This window comes from Bombina bombina, chromosome 4 (assembly GCF_027579735.1).
Source record: "Bombina bombina isolate aBomBom1 chromosome 4, aBomBom1.pri, whole genome shotgun sequence".
Taxonomy (NCBI): Eukaryota; Metazoa; Chordata; class Amphibia; order Anura; family Bombinatoridae; genus Bombina; species Bombina bombina.
The window spans coordinates 155787873-155802058 of record NC_069502.1 but is presented as its reverse complement, the minus strand read 5'-3'; the positions used below and the strand labels follow the sequence as shown (position 1 = coordinate 155802058).

The following is a 14186-nucleotide window of genomic DNA, read 5'->3' as shown; positions in this document are numbered from 1 at the left end:
CCGGGATCACCCCGAAACCGCCACCCATATGTATTGGGATTATGTGGGACTGTGGCTCCTATGGAGGTGCCGGGCTGCCTGGAGGGGCGGGAATGGCGGGAAAATAGTGGGATTGTCCAGGGTCTTATCAAGATGAGCTGACTGTATAAAAGGAGTGTGTGTTTTCAATAAAATCAGTTCCTGTGTAACCTGAATGCTAGTGTGTCTATTTATTTGGGTGAGCTCCAGCTAAAATCACTATCCTGAGCTACATAGCAGCCTGTTCCAGGCAGAGGAAGGACACGTTGGAAGAGCTACCTAGTCTGGGTAGCTGGAGTCTGCCACAGGGTGGGACCCTGAGTACTTGTGCTGTCAGGCATCAGGGGTGTCTACAGGCTGTGGTCACTTGCCAGCTACATAGCTGCAGTCGGCAGGAAGGAAGCAGGACCCCTTTGGCGGAGCTACCCAATCGGGGTAGCCGGGGGTATCCGTCACAATGAATTCCTTTCCTTTCGGATAGGGAGAGTCCACGGCTTCATTCCTTACTGTTGGGAGATACAACACCTGGCCACCAGGAGGAGGCAAAGACAATTCAGCGAAAGGCTTAAATATCCCTCACACTTCCTCATTACCCCAGTCATTCTGTTGAGGGAACAAGGAAAAGTAGGAGAAACATTAGGGTATAAATGGTGCCAGAATGAATAAAAATAAATAATAAGGGACTGCACATAGACAAGAAAAAAACGTGTGGGGGGCGTGGACTCTCCCTATCCGGAAGGAAATGAATTTATCAGATAAATATATCATACATTATGTTTTCCTTCCTAAGATAGGGAGAGTCCATGGCTTCATTCCTTACTGTTGGGAAAACTATACCCAAGCTCCAGAGGACACTGAATGAATAACAAGAGGGAACAAAAAGGAAGAGGCGGACCCTATTCTGAGGGCACCACAGCCTGCAAAACTTTTCTCCCGAAAGCTGCTTCAGCCGAAGCAAAAACATCAAACTTGTAAAATTTTGAAAAAAGTATGTAAGGAGGACCAGGTAGCCGCATTACAAATCTGTTTCATAGAGGCCTCATTTTTAAAGGCCCAAGAGGAAGCCACTGCTCTAGTGGAATGAGCTGTTATCCTCTCAGGAGGACGATGTCCCGCTATCTCGTAAGCAAAGCAGAGTACACCCCTTAGCCAAAAAGATAGGGAATTCAAAGTAGCCTTCTGCCCCTTACGCTTCCCCGAATAGACAACAAACAAAGAGGAAGAATGTCTAAACTCATTAGTAGCCTGAAGATAGAATTTCAAGGCACGAACCACATCCAAATTGTGAAGTAAGCATTCCTTCGATAAAGAAGGATTAGGACACAAGGAAGGAACCACAATCTCCTGATTGACGTTGTGATCTGACACAACCTTAGGAAGAAAACCTAATTTAGTATGTAAAACTGCCTTATCTGCAAAATAAATCAGATAAGGGGACTCACATTGCGAAAGAGAGATCTCAGAAACTCTGTGCACAAAGGCAATAGCCAATAAAAGGAAAACCTTCCAAGATAACAATTTAATGACAACGGAATGCAGCGGTTCAAACGGAACCAGCAAAACCTGAAGGACACAATTTAGGCTCCAAGGAGGAGCCCCAGATCGATAAACACAGGTCTGATCCTAATTAGAGCCTTAACAAAGAACTGCATGTCTGGAAGCTCAGCCAGTCTCTTGTGCAATAAAACCGACAGGGCTGAAATCTGCCCCCTAATGGGAACTAGCAGAGAAGCGTTTCTCCAGCCCATCCTGTAGAAAATATAAGATCCTGGCAACCTCCTGTACCAGGAAAAACCACGCTCTTCACACCAGAATAAGCAGGTCCTCCACACCTTGTGGTAGATACGCTGAGTAACTAGTTTACGAGCTTGAATAAGAGTATCAATGACACTCTCAGAGAAATCTCTCTTGGCTAAGACTAAGCGTTCAATCACCACACAGACAGCCTCAGAGAATCTAGATTTTAATGAACAAATGGACCCTGTATCAGCAGGTCTCTGCGACAAAGTAACTTCCATGGAGGAGATGAGGACATCCCCACTAGATCCGCGAACCACGATGGAGAAATCAGTATTACTGACACCCGCTCCTGCTTGATGCAGGCCACCACTCGAGGAAAAATCCGTAATGGAGGAAAAAGATATATGCGTTTGAACCTCCAGGGCACTGCTAGTGCATCTATTAGATCCGCCTGGGGATCCCTCGACCTCGACCCGTACCTGGGTAGCTTGGTATTGAGACGGGACACCATGAGATCTATCTCCGGCGTCCCCCACTGGCTGCATATCTCTGTAAACACCTCAGGATGGAGAGACCATTCCCCTTGATGGAAAGATTGCCTGCTGAGAAAATTTGCCTCCCAGTTGTTCACACCCGGAATGTGGATCGCTGACATCGAACAGCTGTGGGCCTCTGCCCACTCCAGAATCTGAGATACTTCCTTTATCGCCAAGGAACTTCTCGTTCCCCCCCTGATGGTTGATGTAAGCAACAAAGGTTATATTGTCTGATTGGAATCTGATAAACTGGGACAAAACCAGAAGTGGTTAGGCCTTCAAGGCCTTGAAGATTGCCTGTAGTTACAAAATATTGATTGGGAGGGAGGACTCCTCCTGAGTCCACAACCCCTGTGCCTTCCTGGCACTACAAACAGCTCCCCATCCTGCTAGGCTTGCGCCCATAGTCACAATCTCCCAGGATGGTCTTAAGAAGCATGTCCCTCGGGACAGATGATCTGGACAGAGCCACCTAGAGAGATTCTCTCGACTGGCTGTCTAATACAATCTGTTGAGACAGGTCTGAATGAACGCCGTTCCACTGCCCCAGCATGCACAATTGTAAAGGTCGGAGATGAAACCTGGCAAAAGGAATTATGTCTATGCAGGACACAATGAGACCAATCACCTCCATACAATGAGTCACAGAAGGACTCAAGGAGGTCCGGAGGGCAAGACATGCCGAAGTTAGCTGGCAACGTCTCTGGTCTGTTAGAAATATCCTTATGGATATGGAGTCTATTATAGTACCCAGGAATTCCACCCTGGTACTTGGGATAAGAGAACTATTTTACAAATTTATCTTCCATCCATGTGAGCCACCCTGGTACTTGGGATAAGAGAACTATTTTACAAATTTATCTTCCATCCATGTGATTGAAGAAGACTGAGAAGGGACTCTGAGAATTCTTCTGCAAGATGAAAGGATGGTGCTTGCACCAGAATATCGTACAAGTATGGGGCTACTGCAATACCCTGAGTTCTGGCAAAGGCTAGAAGAGCCCCCAGAACCTTTGTAAAGATTATTGGAGCAGTAGCTAGGCCAAATGGAAGGGCAATGAACTGGAAGTGCTGGTCCAGGAATACAAACCTCAGGAACTGAAAGTGTTCCCTGTGGATTGGAACATGAAGGTAAGCGTCCTTCAGATCTATAGTGGTCATAAACTGGCCTTCCTGAATTAAAGGAAGTATGGACCTTATTGTCTCCATCTTGAAGGAAGGGATACTGAGAAACATGTTTAAACACTTTAGGTCCAGAATTAGGCAGTAACGTGACGAAAGGCAAAAAATGACCGGGGTAATGAAGAAGTGGGAGGGATATGTAAGCTGGCTGGGTGTCTTTCTCTCCTCCTGGTGGCCAGGTGTGTTATTTCCCAACAGTAAGGAAATAAGCTGTGGACTCTCCCTATCTTAGGAAGGAAATTGACTTACAAACACATGCAATACAAATGTAAAATGAGCATTTATAAAGGAGTAAAATAATATTTACAGCAAAAAAATGTACAATTTACAGCAAAAAAATGTATAATGCCATCAACAATGGTCCAACAATAGAAGATGATATTATCACAAAAACTATCCAAGATTATTGAATACACTCCCATGCTCCAGGCAACAAAAAAGCAAAATAATTTCTTACTTGCAGGGGACGAAGGTAAGATAAGGACTTTTTCCACCACTGCCCATCACTAACAGCATGCAACACAGCCTTAGTAGTCATAGTAGTATTAGATAGAACTTTCATTGTTGTAGCAGTTGTTAGATGCAATAAATCAACAGACTGGGAAGACAGAGTCTTATTGGCAACCTGTAAGTTTAACAACATAAAACAGAATTAGTTTGATTCCAGAAATAAAGCGTGCTTTATAGGGATATAAAACAGTTTCATTGTTGTAATAAAAAAGAACCAAGCAGTGGCTTACACATAGAAATCATTGCAATATGTATTAGTCAACAGGATTTTACCTTTTCTTTTTTCTTTAAATTTAATTTGTGCAGTGCTTTCCTGTCACAAACCCACAAGGGGATTGGGGTCTTAACAGAAATGGCATAGCTTCCCATCATAAATCTTCTAGAGTAACATGAACTGATTTACTTTTCAGTGAAAGATAAAGAGACAGGGATATCAGGTTCTTGCCCATGCTCAGAAGAGTCAGAATGCATCCTAGGTTCCCAGCATCTGTAGGTGGTGGTTCATTTTCAGGAAAACTTTATTAACAAAGTTGATTGAAGACATGACAAATATATAGGCATTCCGTGGGAGTTTACTACGTGTGCCATGGGAGTAACCTGTATTTTAATGGGGAAACATTGTAGTGGGTTTCAAAGCACTGTCCTCCATCTTAGCTATCCCTTTTCAGCCATATCAGTCTCGCCTGCTTTTCAGTGGCGATATTTCCAGTATGACAAATCAAGGGAATGTACAGTGAAACTGAATATACATATGCATAATTGGAAGTGTTACTACACAGAAAACGTTTTTAATTTATTTTGTGAACGCCTATTTTGTGTAAACACTCTTTAAAGACAGCCCCAGCCCCCTGTTGCCAATATCACAGCTCAGTTGCAATGTTGGTGGTATTTTGCTAAATTTGCAATCCCTATTATATCCTATGGAAGACACTTAACCACTCATCAGCACAACTAGGTTCAGCCCATTTTTTAGAATTGTTTTGAATATTGGGGCTTAAGTCTTGAGTCCTGGAACAGGAATGTTGCACTTCCACTATGCATTGCAATCTGTTTAAAAATAATAGTTTTGCAGGAATATAGAATTCCCTTGTCAATTACACATGATCAATCTGACCTCCTCCAACCTTTTCTAAAATTGACATAAAGAAAAGGAACATGTATAGTCTTCTGTTGTGTTTTGTTTTCCTCTGGACAAATAATTAGTAAACAACCTTTAAAATTAGGAAGCAATGAGACAACTTTAGACAAAAATTCAGGAACACAGTTTTAAAAACCATTTCATATTTTAGGATGGGGGGGGGGAAATACAGAGGTAATTGCAAATAAAATGTCTTAGTGGGGTATGAATCCCAAAATTAACCTTTCATAGTTCAGATAGAACATGCAATTATAAGATACTTTTCAATAATAATATTTCATTTGCACTTAGTATACCTGTGGTCAAGCGTTGCAATGCACTACTGTGAGATAGTTTATTATTGCTTATTTTGCTTCTTGTCGTTGGCTCACCGGATGTGTTTAGCTAGCTGACAGTAGTGAATTGTTGTCATGTGCAATCAATACAGCAATAAAAACATGCTCTAATACATTAGCAAATAAGAAACATCTGATCTGATTCGTTTGGATACTGTCCAACGCTTGAATACAAAAGGGTATGCCTACCTGATAAATTAATTTAATTCATGAATTGCAGCCACTTGCATTCTTTATTTTGCCAGCACTGTACATTAGCACAGAGCAGCCACCGGTCGAGTTCTAACCCCTTAAGGACCATCCAGTGAACACATACGGAGGAATGCACCCTGCAGTGCACTCCCATATCCCAATGTCCCTGGACATTGGACTCCTGAAAGAGATACAGACCAAAGAGGCCAAGGAGCCCCCTTAACATGTCTAGGAAGAGGACCACCAGCACACGGAGGTGCAACTGGATCTCGGATCCTCTGCTGTAAACCCAGTGATAGATTTCTTAGAGAGTCGAAAGGGAACACCCCCTCTAAAGACCATGGGATTACAAGGGACAGGCTCCAAACCAGAACGTAGGATGAGAAGCTGATAATATCTCCAAAAGACCCTTACAGGATCAGACTCTCGGAAATCCTGTACCTCACAGGAACACACTGTGGGAGCCTCACAGCTCCTGGCAAACAAGTCGACCAGGGGAGAATCCCGGGGAAAAACAAAATGGGGGAACCCCCAACCACTGCGCTCCCATAGGGGAGCGTGCAACATATTAAAAGAGGAAGTAACAAGGACATACCCGGACTTCCAAACACGGATGATCCAACCACCCGAGAAGGGGACAAGTAGCTCCAGCAACCTACGAGAGGTGCCCGGGACGAGTCACAAAAATTAGACATCGAGAAGGTACCAAGAGTGAAAATAAATCACTTTCCATCTGGTACCCCTGACGCCTAGAGGTCATCCAAACCTCCAAACCCAATGGGAAAGGAGAAACCTTGGTTCCAAGACTAAGGTCCTCACACAATGAGTCTCAGCAGGCTCCGATCCCGGAACCCTCTGAAGTATAGCACATGGGAGTGGGTGCAAACTTCTAATCTTGAGTTTGATTTCAGACATATTACCACCAAGCCAGAGTAGAAGCCCACTCAATAGGAAAACAGGGCCAAAGCAGCCCTCCTCCTAAAATGGAGGCAACAAGAAAAACACGAACACTTATCAAAGTGAACGACCCAGCACCCGACAGGGTAACCAGTACATCGGCACCACGTGGGTGACATGAACCGTAAGGAACCGCCTCTAGTGCCCGACCAGGACACGTCTGGCACAAGAACACTCCAAAACTGTCCAAGGAAAATTGAGTCCCCCAAAGGGATCGATAACATAAACTATAGACATAACTATGCATTATATAGTACTGCACAACTTCTGAGGAAGTGCCCACGCGACCACAAAATCGCAAGTATCAATTCAAGAGAAGAAAAGTTAAAAAAAAAAAAAGTATGCCAGACAGATAGCTCAGCATACTAATGCACTGTGACTGAGCTCTGTAGCAACCCAAGGATTGCAGGTTCAATCCCCGGCGAGGTCCACTCAGCCTTTCATCCTTCTGAGAACGATAAAATTAGTAGTGCCTTGAGACCCTTACGGGTGATTAGTCGCTCTTTACAAGTACTCAATACATACATACATACAAAACGGAAACTATATCAAACATGAGCTTCATAAAACAAATGAAACACATCCTAACCGGATCAAATAAAATAAAGGCAGCACCCGGGGGTGAACGCCCAAGGAGAATGGGCCACGCCAACAGGGCCAGCTGATTAGAGGCCCCAATCTCCTAAGATCAGAACTGGAACAGATACTTAAAAGAAAAGAAAGACGGCTTCATCCCCATGTATCTAACCCAATTTGCACTCCGGCACAGAAGATTAAGAATCCCTCGGCCCAGTAGGACCGGAATCCTCCAGCATTGCCAAAACATGCCTTAGTACTACACAAAGGCATGCCAGTCTATAAGGGAAGGCAAAATGTTCCCCCGCCAGATCGATGGACGACCCCGGCCTAGAGGGAGGGGCCCCTGAAGTATCAGAGGCCATTGCTTCCCCAGAAGGTGGAACGGACTCAGACGAACTTGAAGGACCCTGGTTAACAGAACACGGACAGTATCTTAGAAATACTTCTCTTGGGAGATATAAATATGCCAGTGCCACAGATATGGCCATGCGGAACTGTGCCGTAACCTATGGAGGAAACAAGCCGCTTCCGGAGAAGGAAAAATGGCCCTAGGGACACCTGCTTGCGTAGCAAAAGAAAGTTCTGGGGCAAGCGCCTCACCGGACATGAAATACTCAGGGGCGGATGGCTCAACACACTCTACCATGGCAATCGGAACATAACTGATGGGCGTGAACAATGTTACCTGTATTTTTTTTCATTGTGTGCAATTATTTTTTTCTGTGTGCAGGCTTGATACCGCTTGTGTGCAGCTTTGAACATACACACACACAAATATATATATATATATATATATATACATACATACATACATACACACGTATTCTATTCTCTTTGAATCGTTTGCTGAAAAGCAAAAGGAGCAGCAATGCACTACTAGAACCGAACCAAACACATCAGAAGTTTATTGCAATGCCTGACTCCTGAGATTACCTAAGTATGCTTTTCAACAAAAGACAATGAGAGAGAAAAAAGCAAATATGACCAAAAAAATTGCATGAACTGTCACAAGTATTAACGTTTATCTTGACTTTACTGTCCCTGGCACAAAACTCACTGATCTTTTACTTTGTTTAATGCACAAATATCCTAGACAAAATAATGGCATAACATAATTTATATATATATATATATATATATATATACACATACAGTGTATATATATATATATATATATATATATATATATATATATATATATATATATAAAGAACAGGCAATGGGAAGGCACTCACCGTAGTAAATTGAATACTTTATTTACTTGACAAGTAAATAAAGTATTCAATTTACTACGGTGAGTGCCTTCCCATTGCCTGTTCTTTATGTATGTTTCTTGAAGAGCACCCCGGACGATGGATCATTGAAAGAGTGTGTGCTGGTTCCCCTCTGCATATTACAATATAAATATCTATATATATATATATATATATATATATATATATATATATATATGATGAACAGAAGAGGGAAGGGCGCACAGACATAGGGATCCTGGTGCAGTATGTTATGTTTCCACAGACTTAAAACACTAGCATAAGCCAAATGAGTACTCACTGGTACCGACCTCAACACATGAGTTATGATGACAGCAAGGGGGCTTCTCACAGCCTGTCAGATCTTCTAAGTGAAGCTGCTTTTGTCTCTCCAAACAGAAGATTAACCGTTATCGAAGAGCTCAGCAGCTGGCTTATCCACTTAGTACAGTCCTTAAGTGGGAATTGCAAAAAGCACTGAGGGGTTAAAACACTGAACCACTTAGTGAATGTAAAAGTATAAGTGTACTTTATTCCAGGATGAAGTGGGGTGAAAATGTGACAGTAAGTAAAAACTGCATACAAGCAGCAAACAAATAAGATAATAAATGTACTTCGTGCAGTAACACTATAAAACAGTGTAAAACACTGAATTCGAGTTGGGGGGCGTGGTCTGAAGCGTTTTGTGACGCTATTGGTCGCTTCTTCAGAGGTAGGTAGTGCCCCCCCACTACACTTAATTTAAGCATCTTGGCTCACAGTTAAAGCCCTCCCTTCCACCATCTTGTTTGTGGGCATGTAAACTCCTCTGAGTTGTAACTGATACGAATTGAAAGCCATTTTAAGGACAAGATGTATAGATATACAATAGTCATCAATACTATTAACTAAAACGGTTTGTATAATTAAAAACAATAAATAGTCATTATATATATAAAAATAATCACACCTTAAGAAAAATGTTAATTTCTACAGTTCAAAACATGTCATAAAATGTTTAAAGTGTATTTATATAAAATCATTATATAAAATCATTAACCCCTTCAGTGCTGTACCCCCAAAGCGCAACAGATTGTGGGTTTAAACACATAATATATAATCAATATAGTTAATATGAATGAGCCATATACCTAAGTATTCTTATATTTGTTCTCACAAACTTACTTGTATGATTACTTTATATGTGTTTGTGCGCATATTTAAATAGTTATCATAGCTGCAACATCATTCTTAATAAAATGAGAAGCTGCATGTTAGAATTTTTTTTTTTTTTTAAACAAGTTAAAAGATCCTTCAAAATAATATCTACATAGATGCACTCCTAGGTGTGTATCTACAAATCTTAATATTGATATTAGTTATTTGTATATTGTATTTAAAATGATGAATTTAACCTAAACAGTTACCCAACTTTATCTATGTGTTTATGTACAAGGGATTGATTATCTATAATAAGGCTGCAAGGTCAATGTCCCTATTTATACCAGATGGTTCCAAGCTTGCTAAAGTGTGGATCCAAAAGGTCTCCGTTTTTCTAAGCTCTAGCAAGCGGCTACCTTCTCTTGGTCCCACTTGTACTTGTTCTATGGCCTTAATGTAAAATTGCGATGGATCACTATTATGTACATTCTTAAAATGTTTCACAAGTGGATTCTTAAGGGTACCCGCCTCAATGTTTTTTATGTGTTCAAGACATCTTGTTTTTAACAAACGTTTTGTTCTCCTAATGTACTTTAGCGGGGTCGCACATTTGCATTCCAGCATGTAAACGACAAAATCTGATTTGCAGTTTAATCTTTCTTTAATGTTAAGCTCTCTTTCTTTCATGTCCTTGCCAATGGTTTTATTGTAATCCTTAGATTTGTGTGGGTGATCACAACACACACAATTTTTCCTGTAGCATTTAAAAAACCCGGTCAGGGTAGTAGAGTGTATGAGACCCATTTTTTCTTTCTTATCCTGTCTAACTATACTTGGGGCTACCACATTTTTTAAATTTCTATTTGTTCTAAAAATTACTTCTGGTTTTGGGTTTGATGATCCCCTGCACTCTGGAGTTGCCCTTGATCAGCTAGCTGGACTGCTGCAGAAATCCAGCCTGTCTCTATAGACATAACTGATTGCCTTTTATACAAGTGAGTACCCTGTGTTCGTCTCTTGTCAGAAGTTCCTAAGATCCACCATTGATCTGCACCATTGGCGCCTCTATCTATTGTTCTCTTCTAACAGATTGCCTTCCATTGGATGTCGTTAGAGAGCTGCCTTTGTGACACCTTGAATATCAAGCTTATACATCCTGAGTCTGGAGAACTCCAAGCCAGCTGATATATTCTGGACTTTATCCTGATGCTGACTTTATATGGTGGTAATATTCCACACTTTTGCACTTGGAGAGTTTTATAATTCACATAACTTTTTGTTTTGTGCATTGTTTCTTTCTTTATTTACATATCTATTTATATAAGTTGTATATTTTACACATGGTTATCTGCCTCATATAGCGCCTCCTAGAGGATATCAGGGAACGTGTGCTTATTTTGTTACCTTGATCGCCTCTTTTATTGCCTATACAAATCTAAAATACTTACAAAAAGATCCAGTTAATCTTAAATAATCCCACTAAAAGGTGACCCATTTAATACTAGCAATCATATCTATGAATTTTGTTTATAGACAGAAATGTATCCTAACAATTTTTAAATGTATCTAGGGTATTGGCATTCACTACATCCTTTGGTAATGAGTTCCACAATTTTATTGCTTTTACAGTGAAAAAATGTTTCTGTTGCATCTGAGTCTATAACAGTGCTAAGTTCCCTTAAAGGGACACTGAACCCAAAAATGTTCTTTTGTGATTCAGATAGAACATGAAATTTTAAGCAACTTTCTAATTTACTCCTATTATCAAATTTTATTTATTCTCTTGGTATCTTTATTTGAAATGCAAGAATCTAAGTTTAGATGCCGGCCCATTTTGGTGAACAACATGGGTTGTCCTTGCTGATTGGTGGAAAGAAATCCATCAACCAATCAAAAAGTGTTGTCCAGAGTTCTTAACCCAAAAATCTTAGATGGCTTTTATTTCAAATAAAGATAGCAAGAGAACGAAGAAAAATTGATAATAGGAGTAAATTAGAAAGTTGCTTAAAATTGCATGCTCTATCTGAATCACAAAAGAAAAAAATTGGGTTCAGTGTCCCTTTAACACCCTTGGGTGTATTCCATCTGGGCATGGAGTTGTATTTACCTAAATATTATCCAATTTGTTCCTGATATCCTCTATACAAACCCAGTTAATGGTAAGGGCTGGCATGTTCTATCATCCAATGTTTCCTCTCTTGTGTATAATGAAGAAAAAAAACTGGTTTAGTACCTCAGCCTTCTCCCTGTCACTGTTAATCAAGCTACTCTCCACACATTTTAATGTATCTATATTGTCTTTCTTAGATTGTTTGCTATTTATGTACTTAAATACTTTTTTAGGGTTAGATTTAGAATCCTTTGCAATTATTTTTTCATTTTCAATTTTGTTTAATTTGATTGCTTTTTTGCATGCTTTGTTACATTCCTTATAAATATGGAATGTTGAGTCTGTACTATTTTCTTTTAATAATTTAAATGCCCTACATTTTTTCCTAATTTCTCTTAACACATTTTTATACAGCTACATTGCTTTGGATTTTTTATTTTTATAACCATATGGTATTTGTTGATATGTATATTTATTTAACAAAGTTTAAAATGTTATCCATGTATCCACTGTATTTTTAGTAGAGAATAATTTGTCCCAATTTATGTTATTTAATTATTTCCTTAAATCAAATTTTGCTTTCTTAAAATTAAAAGTCTTGGTTAAACCTTTAAGACACTGCTTATGAAAAGAGATTTCACATGTGACAATGTTATGATCACTGTTACCCAAATGTTCTTTGACTTCTATGTTTGATATTATATCTATATTATTTGATAGCACTAAATCCATCATAGTGTTACTTGTAGTTGGCTCCTCTATTAATTGTGACAAGAAGTTATCCCTGAGAACATTTAAAAATCTATCCCCCTTAGCTGAATTACTAGTTTCATTGGCCCAGTTTATATCCGGGTAGTTAAAATCTCCCATAATTACACAGTACTTCCCTTAACAAGGCATGGATACACTCTAGCTTGTATTTATAGGACACATTTTTCTCTACAGCATGCAGTGGGTGGTATTGAGAACTGAACAGTGAGCCCTCTTATGAGAAGCTGTTACAGTCTGAAAGTCCCTCAGATCTCATAAGGGAACTAAACAGGTCACTAACTAAAACAGACCCTGAAGAAAGATAGTAAAGTAGATATCATTTTTAAGGGTAGGGGTACATTTAACAGCATTATTTGATAAACACCCAGGAGACATTGTATCCCCTAAACCACTCAGAGAAAATTGGCATCCGCTGTCTAGAATATGGAGGGAGGAGGCAAACAGTCTGAAACTTGCAAAGGTTGCACTAACATAATATTATTATAATGATAAGCTGTGTTTTAAAGTTCTTTGCTAAATAAGCAGTAAAAATTGTATTGGCTTCACATGTGTTACAAATAGATATTGTCATCAAATCTGGAGCTGCGACTCCACATTATGTACAACCATCTTCGTCTATGACTTCAAATAAAGCCAATTTATAAAAAACAAACAAAAAAAACCCCAAAAACAAACATAATTTATGTTTACCAGATAAATTCCCTTCCTTCCTGGCAGGGAGAGTCCATGACATTCCTTACTGTTGGGAAATACAACACCTAGCCACTAGGAGGAGGCAGACACCACAGCCAAAGGCTTAAATATCCCTCCCCTTTCCCCTATCCCCCAGTCATTCTGCCGAGGGAACAAGGAAAAGAGAAACATCAGGGTATAAAAGGTGCCAGAAGAAATAATATAAAAACGGGAGGAACTCATCGGAAAAAAAAATTACGGGTGGGGTCGTGGACTCTCCCTGCCAGGAAGAAAATAAATTTATCTGGTAAGCATAAATAATGTTTTCCTTCCATAAGGCAGGGATAGTCCACAACTTCATTCCTTACTGTTGGGAAAACTATACCCAAGCTCCAGAGGACACTGAATGAATAACGGGAGGGAACAGAGAAAAGAGGGGGACCCTATTCTGAGGGCAACATAGTCTGCAAGACAGAGAAGTCGTAGTAGCCTTCTGCCCCTTACGCTTCCCCGTATAGATGATAAACAAAGAGGAAGATTGTCTGAATTCCTTAGTAGCCTGAAGATAAAACTTCAAGGCACGAACCACATCTAGATTATGAAGCAAACGTTCCTTCGCTGAAGAAAAATTAGAACACAAGGAAGAAGCAACAATTTCTTGATTAATTTTACAAATCGACACCCCCTTAGGGAGGAACCCTAGTTTAGTGTGTAAAACCACCTTATCAGCATGAAAAAGCAGATAAGGGGATCACATTGCAAAGCAGAAATCTCAAAAACTCTGCGTGCAGAGGCAATAGCCAACAAAAAGAGAACCTTCCAAGATAACAATCTAATGTCAACAGTATGCATAGGCTCAAATGGAGCCTGCTGCAAAACACTAAGAACAAAATTGAGGTTCCAAGGCAGAGCCCCAGATCTAAACATGGGTCTGATCCTAGCAAGAGCTTTAACAAAGGACTGCACATCAGGAAGCTCAGTCAATCTTTTGTGCAGTAACACACAGACAGGACCGATATCTGTCCCTTCAGGGAACTATTAGATAAACCCTTA

General features: G+C 40.2%; 1 protein-coding gene across 3 annotated transcripts in view; it reads right to left on the bottom strand.

The window, feature by feature from the left end:
- Positions 1-14186, bottom strand: part of NBAS (NBAS subunit of NRZ tethering complex) — a 1903611-nt gene that overhangs the window by 815368 nt on the left and 1074057 nt on the right. For 2 of the 3 annotated variants that reach the window (XM_053709663.1, XM_053709664.1), the window contains exon 36: positions 3934-4101. The exons of the other annotated variant lie outside the window; for it this stretch is intronic. In XM_053709663.1, coding sequence (XP_053565638.1) covers positions 3934-4101 — 168 coding nt within the window. The remainder of the gene's footprint in view (positions 1-3933; positions 4102-14186) is intronic. 3 annotated transcript variants of the gene reach the window in all.